General features: G+C 34.7%; 2 protein-coding genes across 2 annotated transcripts; one reads left to right on the forward strand and one right to left on the reverse strand.

Moving 5' to 3' along the window:
* Positions 1 to 411: 411 nt before the first annotated feature.
* LOC133037279 (uncharacterized) lies at positions 412 to 7946 on the reverse strand. Its single transcript, XM_061114246.1, has 2 exons — positions 5921 to 7946; positions 412 to 668 (listed from the first exon to the last, which is right to left on the reverse strand). Exons 1-2 carry the CDS (start codon positions 7212 to 7214, stop codon positions 661 to 663), a joined length of 1302 nt encoding a protein of 433 aa, XP_060970229.1. The 5' UTR covers positions 7215 to 7946; the 3' UTR covers positions 412 to 660.
* A 5213-nt stretch (positions 7947 to 13159) lies between these two features.
* On the forward strand, positions 13160 to 13990 carry LOC133034418 (uncharacterized). Its single transcript, XM_061109503.1, has one exon. It carries the CDS (start codon positions 13160 to 13162, stop codon positions 13988 to 13990), a length of 831 nt encoding a protein of 276 aa, XP_060965486.1.
* Positions 13991 to 15034: the final 1044 nt, after the last annotated feature.

The following is a 15034-nucleotide window of genomic DNA, read 5'->3' on the forward strand; positions in this document are numbered from 1 at the left end:
CAAATCATTCTTTTTTTTATCTTTTTTTATGACATTGTCGGCAAAAGTAGATCAAGCTAAAAGAAGTATATTTGTGACTATGAGTCCGAAAGAGTTATTATAATTTAATTATAATAAGAAAGTACTATGTAACAAAAAAAATTAAAAGTTTTATAAATACCAATATGAGGTATAAAAATTTCAAACGAATTAATGACATGTTTATAAAAGTATGACAAACTAATAAAGGTATAGCTAGATTTTGGTTTGTTTTGATTTTGTAAGGCCATTGTGGCTTGTTTTGTTTTGTACGGCTAACGTGGCTTTTTTTTTTGTACGGTTAATGTGACTAGTTTTGATTTTTGTTAGCTAGTATGGTTATGTAACGCCCTTACTTACGTAAAATAAGATGCCATAAATAAACTGGCGTTAAGATACTAATGTTGCCTTTATTTTAAAAAAAAAAAAAACACTTTTCAAAACATGGGTACCCAGTTGAAAATAAAGTATTACCACTTAGGGAAAAGTAATAGAAAATTTAAACGACAACATCCTCGATAAGTTTAATAAATTAAAAAAAAACTTTCAGCGGAAGATGGCCAAGACCACACGCAGTTACATGATCACACGAGATACACCCCATGCTGCCCAGACTCAACTTGTCACCGAAAGCTTACAGGCTTACTTATCTGCACATAGGGGGTAAATAAGGGGTGAGCTGCAAAGCCCAGTAAGGAAAAACACAATACTATGTACCAGCATTCACACATCATAGCACAAACATATACATCAAACATACAACAACCTAATCATAAGTATAAATAGAGGCAGCCACACAAATACTGAAATACCACACACTCACACTCACAATCACACTCCAGCTTCCATACAAATCTGGAGTGTCTTACGTTCTTAACCAGAACGCAGTACCAATAACCAGTGCACCCTTACATACACTGCCTCACTTACCACATCACCATACATGTGTGGTTTCCAACCACTTCCAAGTACCTGGAACATGATTAAACAACCATATACAATTCATCGATAAAACACTATTTCACCGAAACTATCACATTCCACAGTTTCAATACAATTTATTCAAGCAGTCATACTAGATACTCAAACCATATAAAAAGCAAGTATAAAGTATCATTATTTTTCCTTACCTCAACTCCGCTGTAATTAACTCTTACGATACCTTCTAGGCCCTATAACAATTAGTGAAACCCTTAGTCCACCGATAAACTCAATATATTTATTACTCTTACTGTACAGCAAGTTTAACCTAGAATTTGACATATAAAACGTTTGAATTAGAAGTCCTACTGTTCACAAAGTTTTTAGTTAATTGAAAGACCTTTCTAACGGTATAAAGATCATCAAAATCGGAGCTATAATCTAGGAGTTATGCATGTTTTCTCAAAACAGTTTCTTCAAAATCCTGGATCATGCCGATTTCTGAATACAGTCCAAAAATAAAAGTTTTAAAAATAGTTACACCTCGATCTAGATAATACTTTCTTCATAAAAAATGTAGCTATTTTTCTAAGCTTTAAAACAAGATAAAGATCTTTTAAAATGGATCAAAAGTGAGAGAGATATTGAATTTTTACTGAAGATACTTTTTCTGAAACAAAACTTAAAACGAAATACCATAACCGAGTAAAGATCCTAACTTTTGACTGGTAAGAACTCCGAACTAGGGAAAGGTTTCTTCAAAGAAAATATAAATTATTGAATTATCTTTCTAACAGTATAAGAATCGCTGAAAATAATAGATATCGAGAGAGATATGACACTTTTACTAAGGCAATATCGAAAAGAAATTTAAAAAAAACTGTAATTCGAAAGTCAGTGTAAAACATGAATTTTTTGACATCGAAATAATCAAAATTAGGAAATAGTTTCTTCATGAAAAATGTAGAACATTAAATTATCTTTAAAACGGTACCTAGATCACTGAAAACGGACCTATGGGGAGAGAGATATGATAGTTTTATGAAAGCCTATTTCTCTGAAAACGAAAATAAAAACAAGTACGAATTTTACCTGAAGATTTCGAAGACACGGAACGATGATCGGTTGATTGCTAACCCCGAAGCTCTTAAGATTAAAACAATTGATTTGGTTCAATAGAGAGAATAAAAAAAAAGAAATTGAGAGATGGTGAGAATAAGGGAATACGATACTATCTGGCTGCTAGGGTTATAGAGTATATACGTATATAACATATCGTATAATAGGTTTAAATTTAAAAATAAATATCTAACTAATCAGATAAAATTATGCTGATTTAAATTTAAATTTTAAATTTTAAACTAACTAACTAATCTAATGCTTCACTATTTATTTATCTCACTATTTAATATATATCATTTTTTTCTAGTCACACACGCACAACAACAACAACAACAACAACAACAACAACAACAACAATAATAATAATAATAATAATAATAATAATAACAATATAATTGTATCACACTTAATATACCAAATACCAATATATGTAGATAAACTGGATATTACATTCTACCCTCCTTAAAGGAAATTTCGTCCTCGAAATTAGACTTACCAAAAAGTTCGGGGTACTGTTCTTTCATGTCTCCCTCCATTTCCCACGTTGCCTCCCTTTCTGAACGGTTGCTCCACAGAACTTTTACTAGAGGAATACTTTTGGACCTTAACTCCTTCGTTCCTCTCTCTATAATGCGAACTGGTCGCACTTCATAACTCAAGTCCTGCTTTAGCTCCATTCTTTCATAGTTCAGCACGTGTGATGGATCCGACACGTATTTTCGTAGCATAGAAATATGGAACACATTATGCGTCTCAGCTAATGCGGTGGCAATGCCGGTCGATAAGCTACTGTCCCACTCTGTCCAATATCTCAAAAGGACCTATAAATCTTGGACTTAGCTTTCCTCGCTTTCCAAAACGCATAACCCCTTTCATAGGTGACACTCGAAGGAACACTTTATCACCCACTGCAAATTCCACATTCCGTCTCTTTGCGTCGGCATAACTTTTCTGGCGGCTTTGTGCAGTTACCATTCTATTTCGAATCTTTTCTACCGCTTCAGTGGCCTCTCTTACTAGGTCTGGGCCTAAGTATCGCTTTTCGCCAACCTCATCCCAGTGTAGTGGTGATCGACACTTCCTCCCATACAACATTTCATAGGGTGCCATCCCTATTGTAGTTTGATAGCTATTGTTGTACGAGAACTCCATTAGTGGCAAATAGTTGCTCCAGTTACTTGGGAAATCCAACGCACAAGCTCGTAGCATGTCTTCTAGTATTTGAATAATCGTTCCGATTGTCCATCAGTTTGAGGATGGAATGCTGTACTCAACTTCAGTTTTGTGCCCAAAGCACTTTGCACACTTTCCCAAAACTTAGAAGTAAAAACTGAACCTCTATCAGATACAATGGTCTTTGGGACTCCGTGTAGCCTTACAATTTCTTTTACATACAGTTCAGCATATTGCTCAGCATTGTAATTAGTGCGCACAGGCAGAAAATGTGCTGATTTAGTGAGTCTGTCGATAATTACCCAGATGGAATCCTGTTGTTTGCTGTTCTTCGGTAACCCTGTCACAAAATCCATAGCAATATCTTCCCATTTCCACTCAGGAATATCAAGAGATTGCAACAGCCCTGCAGGTCTCTGGTGTTCGGCCTTAACTTGCTGGCAGGTAAGACATTTTGCTACAAATTCTGCTATATCATTTTTCATACCCGGCCACCAATACCTACCTTTCAGATCGTTGTACATTTTGGTTGATCCTGGGTGTAAAGAATAGGGTGTAGTGTGCGCCTCTTGTAAGATTTTTGATTGCAACTCCGCTTTCTTAGGTACACACACCCTTGCCTTGTATAGTAGAATACCCTCTTCAGTAACTGAGAAATCCCCGGCTTTCCCATTTTGTAGTTCGACCCGCTTCTTGATTAAAAACTCATCTTGGGCTTGTTCTTCTTTGATATTCTCTAATAAATTTGATTCAATTGTGAGGTTAGCTAGCTTTCCTGTTACTAACTCTATTCCAGATCTCTCGATTTCCTGTTGCAACGGCACTTTTAATGCCCTTAACATTGATAAGCTTGCATAGTTGCGTCTGCTAAGTGCATCCGCCACTACATTAGCCTTTCTAGGATGGTACAGTATCTCACAATCGTAATCTTTTACTAGTTCCAACCACCGCCTCTGTCTCATGTTGAGCTCTTTCTGCGTAAAGAAGTATTTTAGGCTTTTGTGATCTGTGTATATTTCACACTTCTCTCCATAGAGGTAGTGCCTCCAGATTTTCAATGCAAAGACCACTGCTGCCAACTCTAAGTCATGAGTTGGGTACCTTGTCTCATACTCCTTTAGCTGCCTAGAGGCATAGGCTACCACCTTCTCATTCTGCATCAACACACAGCCGAGCCCTTGCTTTGATGCATCGCAATATACTACAAATTTGTCTTTGTTAGTTGGAACACACGGGGACAGTCTTTGTTATGAGTTTATCTTTCAATGTCTGAAAGCTTTCCTCACATTTATCTGTCCATGCAAATTTTTGTTGCTTTCGAGTCAGATTCGTCAATGGTGTGGCTATTTTTGAGAACCCTTCAACGAATCTCCTATAATATCCAGCTAGTCCGAGGAAACTCCGAACCTCACTTGCGGTTTTTGGTTTTGGCCAGCTCTTCACTGCTTCAATTTTCGCAGGGTCCACCTCTACCCCATCTTTGGACACTATATGGCCTAGAAACGCCACTTTCTCCAACCAGAACTCACAGTTTTTGAATTTGGCGTACAATTGGTGCTCTTTGAGTCTACTTAGAGTTAGCCTTAAGTGCTCCTCATGCTCTTCCATTGTCCTTGAATAAATGAGTATGTCATCAATGAATACCACCATAAACTTGTCAAGATATTCCTTGAATACTCTATTCATTAAATCCATGAAGGCTGCTGGGGCATTGGTTAACCCAAATGACATCGCTAGAAATTCATAATGCCCATGCAGGTGTTCGAAATGCCGTCTTTGCTATATCTTCCTCTCGGACTTTCAATTGGTGGTACCCAGATCTCAAGTCGATCTTTGAAAAGACGATCGCCCCTTGTAACTGATCAAACAAATCATCGATGCGAGGCAAGGGATACTTGTTCTTTATAGTCACTTTGTTCAGCTCTCGATAGTCTATACACATCCGCATACTACCGTCCTTCTTCTTGACGAACAACACTGGCGCACCCCAAGGTGAGTAACTTGGTCTAATGAACCCCTTGTCTAAAAGATCTTGTAGTTGAGCCTTCAATTCCTTCAATTCATTGGGAGCCATGCGGTATGGAGCCCTCGAGATTGGTGCTGTGCCTGGCGCTAACTCAATCACAAATTCTATCTCTCTATCTGGGGGTAGCCCTGGTAGGTCTTCCGGAAAAACTTCTTGGAATTCACATACTATGTGGACATTCTCTGGCTTGAGGGTGGTTTCTCTTGACTTGTCTACTATGCTGGCCAAGTATGCTTGACATCCCGCACGTATCATCTTTTGTGCCTTCAGGGCTGTAACTAGCGGTAAGCTTGACTTGACTTTGATTCCTTCAAATATGAATGCCTCTCCAGATTCAGGGGTGAAAGTCACTGTCCTCTTTCTAGCCTATTGTTGCTCCATGTCGTGATAGCCAATCCATACCCAAGATAAGATCGTAATCCCTCATCTCCAGCTCTATCAGATCTCCACTAAGTTCCTTGTCTGCAATCCTTATTGGCGCATCCCGCACTCCTCTAGATGATATCATAACCTCGCCCGAGGGCAACTCCGTCATGAACTTATAACTAAAGTTTACATACGGTAGTTCTAACTTATCTATCATCTTTAAAGCAATAAATGAGTGCGTAGCTCCAGAATCAAATAAAACAGTACATAGTTTTTCAGAGATAGAAATCTGACCTGCAACCACAGTGTTACTAGTCTCAGCCTCCCCTCTGGTTAGTGCAAATACTCGAGCTGGGACAAGTTTGTCATCCTTGAGTTGATCACCTTTTTGTGGACAGTCCTTCTTATAGTGGCCTGGTTGCCCACACTTGTAACAAGTCTTGCCTTTCAGTCGACATTCTCCCGGATGCTTACGACCACATGTTGGGCATAGCGGGTACTCCACATATGGCTTCTTCCCTTTGTAGTTATTGGACCCTATCTTGTTTCTCTTGTCGGCTTCGTTGTGTTGGTTAGTTGGCAGTTTTCTTTTGTTATCACCACCTCCATTACTGGCCTTTCTGGCCTCCCACCTTGCTGTATTGTCTTTCTGTATACGACTTTCACACAACTCAGCTTCTAGGGCTTTTTCTAGTACCTCAGCATACGTGGTTGCCCTTACTCCTGACATCGCTATGTCCCGACTTATTCGGGAGTCGAGCCCTTCAGTAAAACGATGAATCCTCAGAAACTCAGTAGGAACCAGATCTGTGGCAAACTTTGCTAATCTGTCAAATTGGCGAGCATACTCTGTAACTGTAGACTTACCCTGCCTCAAGTTTGTGAACTCATTAACTCTAGCTGAGCGTATTGCTTCACTGTAGTATTTTTTGTTAAAAACTTGTACAAAGTCAGCCCAGGTCATTGCGGCCACATCCCGTGTTTGTTTAATAACATCCCACCAGATGCGGGCATCCTTTTTCAATAAACTAGCAGCACAAGCTACACTATCTCCGTTACCGAGCCGCATGTACTCAACAATACCTTCCACTGTTCTTAACCATTCCTCAGCTTCCATTGGATCTGAGCCCCCTTCAAAATTTGGTGGGTGTTGCTTGCGGAACCTTTCATATATTGGTTCCCATCGACCCTCCGGCACAGGCATGTATTGCACCGGCAAAAATTGATGTTGTCCTTGATTGGGTTGTTCCTGACGGTTGAGAGCCTCTTCATCTCGCTTCCTAATTTCTTCCTTGAGACGAGCAACTTCTTGCGCCAAATCTTCTTGTTGTGGTGGCACCACTACAGGGGCATTTTGGTGTTCTTGACCAACTACCCCAGCAGGGACTTCGTGGTTACCCCCACCTTGACCTGGTTGCTGTCCATTTACAGGGGCATTTTGATTCTCCTGGATCACCGCCTCGGCAGGGACATGCTGGTTTCCCCTGCCTCGACCGCGAGCACATCCTCGCCCTCGACCTCTAGCTCGGTCTCTTACAGCCGCTCTTTCATTCAAGCGGGTTGATCTTCTGGGTTCACCGTTTTCCATCAAATCCCTTAACTTGTTCTTCAAAAGAAAGGAGATGGTATCGATAAGAAAAATAACCAAAGATGTATCTCGCTCAAAAAGGAAATATCTATACACTAAATTATATAAACTAAAAAAAAAACGTAAATCATCAAGCAACAATTCACCATGTAAAATAAATAAATAAATAAATAATCTTCACTCATAAAAAAATTACACTAATAAGAAAATTGTTTGAGTTATACTAAAATTCTAACTCCGAAGAATCAGTTAATTGTTTCGATTAACCATACCCTAAACTTCTAGCTAACTAAAGGAAAATTAAAAGATAAAGACTAAACCAAATTTAACATATAAGACATAACATATATAAAGCATACATACTTGATGACAAGTTGATCCTTTGCAGCGATGGTGTGTATGTCGCGTGAATTCAAGATCAATGTAACTGTGGCTCTGATACCATTTGTAACGCCCTTACTTACGTAAAATAAGATGCCATAAATAAACTGGCGTTAAGATACTAATGTTGCCTTTATTTTAAAAAAAAAACACTTTTCAAAACATGGGTACCCAGTTGAAAATAAAGTATTACCACTTAGGGAAAAGTAATAGAAAATTTAAACGACAACATCCTCGATAAGTTTAATAAATTAAAAAAAAACTTTCAGCGGAAGATGGCCAAGACCACACGCAGTTACATGATCACACGAGATACACCCCATGCTGCCCAGACTCAACTTGTCACCGAAAGCTTACGGTGCTTACTTATCCGCACATAGGGGGTAAATAAGGGGTGAGCCGCAAAGCCCGCAAGGAAAAACACAATACTATGTACCAGCATTCACACATCATAGCACAAACATATACATCAAACATACAACAACCTAATCATAAGTATAAATAGAGGCAGCCACACAAATACTGAAATACCACACACTCACACTCACAATCACACTCCAGCTTCCATACAAATCTGGAGTGTCTTACGTTCTTAACCAGAACGCAGTACCAATAACCAGTGCACCCTTACATACACTGCCTCACTTACCACATCACCATACATGTGTGGTTTCCAACCACTTCCAAGTACCTGGAACATGATTAAACAACCATATACAATTCATCGATAAAACACTATTTCACCGAAACTATCACATTCCACAGTTTCAATACAATTTATTCAAGCAGTCATACTAGATACTCAAACCATATAAAAAGCAAGTATAAAGTATCATTATTTTTCCTTACCTCAACTCCGCTGTAATTAACTCTTACGATACCTTCTAGGCCCTATAACAATTAGTGAAACCCTTAGTCCACCGATAAACTCAATATATTTATTACTCTTACTGTACAGCAAGTTTAACCTAGAATTTGACATATAAAACGTTTGAATTAGAAGTCCTACTGTTCACAAAGTTTTTAGTTAATTGAAAGACCTTTCTAACGGTATAAAGATCATCAAAATCGGAGCTATAATCTAGGAGTTATGCATGTTTTCTCAAAACAGTTTCTTCAAAATCCTGGATCATGCCGATTTCTGAATACAGTCCAAAAATAAAAGTTTTAAAAATAGTTACACCTCGATCTAGATAATACTTTCTTCATAAAAAATGTAGCTATTTTTCTAAGCTTTAAAACAAGATAAAGATCTTTTAAAATGGATCAAAAGTGAGAGAGATATTGAATTTTTACTGAAGATACTTTTTCTGAAACAAAACTTAAAACGAAATACCATAACCGAGTAAAGATCCTAACTTTTGACTGGTAAGAACTCCGAACTAGGGAAAGGTTTCTTCAAAGAAAATATAAATTATTGAATTATCTTTCTAACAGTATAAGAATCGCTGAAAATAATAGATATCGAGAGAGATATGACACTTTTACTAAGGCAATATCGAAAAGAAATTTAAAAAAAACTGTAATTCGAAAGTCAGTGTAAAACATGAATTTTTTGACATCGAAATAATCAAAATTAGGAAATAGTTTCTTCATGAAAAATGTAGAACATTAAATTATCTTTAAAACGGTACCTAGATCACTGAAAACGGACCTATGGGGAGAGAGATATGATAGTTTTATGAAAGCCTATTTCTCTGAAAACGAAAATAAAAACAAGTACGAATTTTACCTGAAGATTTCGAAGACACGGAACGATGATCGGTTGATTGCTAACCCCGAAGCTCTTAAGATTAAAACAATTGATTTGGTTCAATAGAGAGAATAAAAAAAAAGAAATTGAGAGATGGTGAGAATAAGGGAATACGATACTATCTGGCTGCTAGGGTTATAGAGTATATACGTATATAACATATCGTATAATAGGTTTAAATTTAAAAATAAATATCTAACTAATCAGATAAAATTATGCTGATTTAAATTTAAATTTTAAATTTTAAACTAACTAACTAATCTAATGCTTCACTATTTATTTATCTCACTATTTAATATATATCATTTTTTTCTAGTCACACACGCACAACAACAACAACAACAACAACAACAACAACAACAACAATAATAATAATAATAATAATAATAATAATAATAACAATATAATTGTATCACACTTAATATACCAAATACCAATATATGTAGATAAACTGGATATTACAGGTTATTTTTAGTTTTTTTTAGTTTTGTAATGCCAGTATAACTAGTTTTTAGTTTTGTAAGGTCAGTATAATTAGTTTTTGGTTTTGTGAGGCCAGTAAAATTAGTTTTAGTTTTGTAAAACTAGTTTTAGTTTTGTAAAACTAGTATTAGTTTTGTAAAACTAGTATATATGTTTAGTTTTAATTTTGTAAGGTCAGTCTAATATAAATACATCAGATGTATTGTAGCCACCTTCAGCCATAGAGAAGATAACAGATAAGTCCTAGTCTTTACATTAGAGAAATATGAGTGACAGTATTTATATAAAATTTTATATTTTATTAAATATTTGATATTTATTTTGTAGGTGTTTTATTGGTGTATTGGAAGTTGAGTTTAGAGATTTTTTCTTTATATTAAGATTTTATTGCCTAGTTCTCTTAGGGTATCTCTGCATGCCCTTAGGATAGAGAATGAACTTTTATAGATGAAAGAAAATTAAATCTTCTACTTTTTGTTATTTTAATTTATATCGGTTAAAAAAAAGTTATATTATTCATTTATATATTGTTAAGTATGATATCATTTTTAATTAAGTGATTGAAATTACGAATCATAAAATTTAAGAAGTGTGTAATTTGAAGTGTCTCAATTATTATTGTGTTTGAGAATTATTGGATATGTTGTTGAAATGAGATTGAATATCTATGTAAGGAAAGACATATTTAAAAATGATACAAGTCAGTCTATAGCCCTATATATATATATACTAGTAAAAAGTTACGTGCGAGGCACGAATACTAAATTTTATGCTAGTTTTTTTCTACGTTATTAAAAAGTGATACAATTAAAAATTTAAAAAAATATATTATTAATTATTAGGTTCAACATCATTACCCTGTGTTCATTTTTAAGGAAAAAAAATATTTACGAAATAATAATTTGTTGCAACGCGAGTACAGGCAAAATTCAGAAAATATAGTATTTATTAGTAGAGTATTGACAATTTCAACAGTAAATTAACTGATTGTATACTTTTTTGTCTGCTAACATTAAGCTTTTGATATTTGAGTGGTGAACTCTTATTTGTCCGTTTTTCAAATTTTTTTAACACTCTCATTTTATTCTTCCAACTTTCTGTAGTTGGAGTGATGTCCTTAATTGTTGTATATAGTGTAGTCAGTTATTCACTTGTTTTCAAATAAAACAATAGATATACAAAATAAAATTAAATATAACTAAGCTCATATTAAAATCAATCTCACCTTTCAATATAGTAAAATGTTTTTAAATTGATTCATTCTCACTTAATAATAATTGTGACACACCTAACGAATAATAATATTATGTTACCTAATAACAAAATAGGAATCCACCAAACAACATTATGAAAATTTATTCCAGGTATAATTATATAAATCTATTACTCATTGAAGTCTATAAGAAACTCTAAAAAGCTCACAATACGAAATTTCACATCAAAAATCTAAAAATGATCAACTATGTAGCAGGAATAATAATACAATAACCATAATTGCCTAGTCATATACAGTCTTAAAACTTAAAAGAGTGGCATTATTCATTCAAGTTTCGACTAAGTGTTTCTGAGTTTGAGTTATAATATTGTGTCCTGTGTTTATGTCCAAATATTAATATAAGTGTATACTTTGTAGTAGGTCATTATTGTGTCATTTTTAAGTTAATGTGTCAACTTGAAAATAATTCATTTAATAAACAGAATGGAGTCAATCTAAAAATATTTTTCTACCTTAATAAGTAGAGCTATAGAAAACAAACTCAGTAACTTTTTGAGTGTTAAAACATTGTAAATGGTTATAAATTCAGAGTAAGTAAGTTGTGTGTGGCAGCTGGTTAAAGAAGCCAAAATTGAGGTTTATGATTAGAAAGTAGAAGCACCGCTAGAACTTTCATTTTTTGAAATAATAGTATAATAACTAATATTTTTTATTACATATTAATAATTAATTCAAGATGAACTTTTCAAAGTATATTTGAAACATCGTGGGATATATAAATGCAATACTTTTGCATCTTTAGCAATATATATATATAATATATAAATAGTAGTAAATTCTTATTTAATTTTTAATTGTATCATGGCATCAAATTTAATATATAGCTTTTTACTTACCATGCATAGTCGACACCTCAATTGAATAGAGTCCTATTCAATTAGTTTCTATTTTTCGTGTCTTGATTTCAGATTATAAGAAATTGTTATTTTTCTTTGGACCTTGACCACTTAATCTATGATCGTATAGTTTTAGAATAAAATTCTTATATGATCGTAGATGTATATTTATGGTATTGTTTATTAATAATTAAGATATCAAATTAAATATTTTAAACCATGAATTTCTCATAAACCATTTTATTTTTATTAATGAATCATTTTATTTTTAATATAAATATACATCTACGATCATAAACTATATTCGGTTCCCTACTCATCCTTTCAACCTCAATTATCTCTTTGTGATTTACAACCAATTTTGTCATTTTTTTCACCTACAAAATTAAATTTATTTAAAAATCCACCCCATATATATATATTATCAAACTGTACATGTATACAAAGGCTTGATTAGTTTAAAATTCAAAAAAAGTTTTATGTTTCTGAAAATTTAAAAGATGAGTCCACACGAAAATTTTTGATTGGTTGGTAGTTTTAAAAAATCTATTTGGTTTGGTTTTGTTTTTACTTTTTAATTTTTAAAATTGTATTTTTCAAAATTAATAAACCATTTTATTTTTATTAATAAACCATTTTATTTTTAATATAAATAAAAAGTCACCCATGAATTTCTCATAAACTAAGAATTATGTTATATAGGCACACTTTATATAGAATATAAATAATTATATAATATTCTTCGCTTTTATTTATTTATATATATCACAATTGGTATTCTTTTTTTTTCTCTCTCAATGCGATTCTTTGAGTGTGTTTACTGAGAATATTTAATGCTTAATAATCTCTTTTCATTCTTTCTTAGTTTACTATGATTTTGAACTATATTTGTGTTTTTGCCACTTTTTCTGTTCATTGTGATCTTGAACCACAATGAATTATTCTAAATAATATAAATAAAATGGACGATTATTTTATATATATATTTTTAATTTCTAGAGTTATAGTTGTGATTATATATAGAGTTTAAATATGCTAAATATCAATTCAAATATTAATAGGATTTGTTTTATTATTATTTTATTATATATAAATAATATTTTATTATTTTATGTAGAATATGTAAAGTATGTCGAATGACATTGTCTGAGAGAATTCTCTGAGTTTTGTTCTGTGTTTTCTGATTCTTTGCTTTGTGTTGAGATTGTTTTTTCGAATGGCTTCATCAAGTGGTACTGTAAAACAGTTGGAGGACTTATATGCTCAAGTAACAATTGAAGATGAGGAGGAAGTTGAGTTGTCCTATGATGTTGTGGAACAGAATGAGGAGGATGTGGATTACCGATGGGCACTAGTTGGTACATTCATAACAAAACGAGCCATTGATTTTGATGTCATGCGTCATGTGATGGCGTCTTTGTGGCAACCGGGGAAAGGTATGTATGTTAAGGAATTGGAGCCTAACCGTTTTTTGTTTCAATTTTATCATGATCTTGATATAAATCGTGTTATTGAGGGAAGTCCATGGACTTTCAATAAGTTGCAATTTGTTTTTACTCGATTGAAAAATGGAGATATCCCACGGAATGTAGCAATCAAACACTTGGATATTTGGGTCCAGGTGCATGATCTTCAGTCGGGCTTTAAATCTGCCCAGGTATTACGTGATCTTGCGAATTATATAGGCACCTTTGTGGAAACAGACCCTAAGAACTTTCAGGGTATATGGAGGGAATACCTGAGGGTAAGAGTTACCATTGACATCACTTTACCTCTGAAGCGACGAATGAAACTACGTAAAACAGGGAGTGAATGGTTCTGGGCAAATTTTAAATATGAATATGTGCCAACTTTCTGCTTCATCTGTGGAATCATTGGTCACACTGAACGATTCTGCCCGAAACTCTTTTCGACACTACCGATCGGATCACCAAGCCGTATGGTTCCTTCCTTCGTGCTCCCGAGAAGAAGGAATTATCAAATTGGTTCCCGGTGGCTACGTGATGGCAAAGGAAAAGAGACGCCATTTTTTCCGATGACACGATGATGCGAGGCACAAGATTCCAACCAAAATACCGTCAAAATGCTGAAAATACGGGAGGCAATCAAAGCTTGATTCGATATGGTAATAATGTTGTTATCAATCCCATTTACCAGGATTGTGGGGATGATCAACAAGATACTAATAAGGTTGGAAATGGTACAGTGGACAAAGAGATAATGGGGGCTGTGATTGGGGAAGAGAATCAATATCAACTTAATGTTGTTGATTCCAAAAGAAGACGTATGGAAGAGGAAGTCAGTAAAGGGCTTGAGCCAAATAAGGAAAGAATAAGTGGGCCACCTGTTGTTAGTAATTTAATGACTCATGGGCAAGATGTGTTGATGAAGGAGAATAATAATAGTATTATTGGGCCTTTGGATTCAAAAAACGATGTTGTGGTGGGTTCTGGTGTCCAGGCCCACCGTCCATTATGAGTGTATTAAGCTGGAATTGTCGTGGGCTTGGGAACCTGGGGACTGTTCAATTCCTAAAAGATCTTGTGTATCAAAAGAAGCCCGATTTTATTTTCCTTTGTGAGACTTTGAGTCTTAAGGAAACGCTTGAAAGAATGCGTGTGATGCTTGGTTTCGAAGGTGTTTTTACAGTGGACGCTAGGGGACATAGTGGTGGTGTTAGTATTCTTTGGAGAAATCAAAATGAATTGGAAGTATTGGGATATTCAGGAAGTCATATTGATGTTAAAATTTTTAATGCTGATAAGGGACCTTGGCGATTAACTGGAATGTATGGGGAGCCTAACCGTTCTCAAAGATTTAAAACTTGGAACCTGCTTCGAACAATTGTGGATGAATCGTCTCTACCGTGGTGTGTAATTGGGGATATGAATAATATTGTTACTCATTCCGATAAAAGAGGAGGCAACCGATACCCGAATGGCTTAATTGATGGGTTCCAAAAAGCTCTTACCGATTGCAATTTGGTGGATTTAGAACTCCATGGATACCCTTTTACTTGGGAACGAGGTCGCGGGACAGATAACTGGGTCGAAGTGCGTCTTGATCGTGCTATGGCTAATCCCTCTTGGAT

This window comes from Cannabis sativa, chromosome 1 (assembly GCF_029168945.1).
Source record: "Cannabis sativa cultivar Pink pepper isolate KNU-18-1 chromosome 1, ASM2916894v1, whole genome shotgun sequence".
Lineage (NCBI taxonomy): Eukaryota > Viridiplantae > Streptophyta > Magnoliopsida > Rosales > Cannabaceae > Cannabis > Cannabis sativa.

Bases quoted from the DNA above. Each gene is read 5' to 3' on its own strand.
- LOC133037279 (XM_061114246.1), bottom strand. From the start codon at position 7,214: ATGGAAAACGGTGAACCCAGAAGATCAACCCGCTTGAATGAAAGAGCG.
- LOC133034418 (XM_061109503.1), top strand. From the start codon at position 13,160: ATGGCTTCATCAAGTGGTACTGTAAAACAGTTGGAGGACTTATATGCT.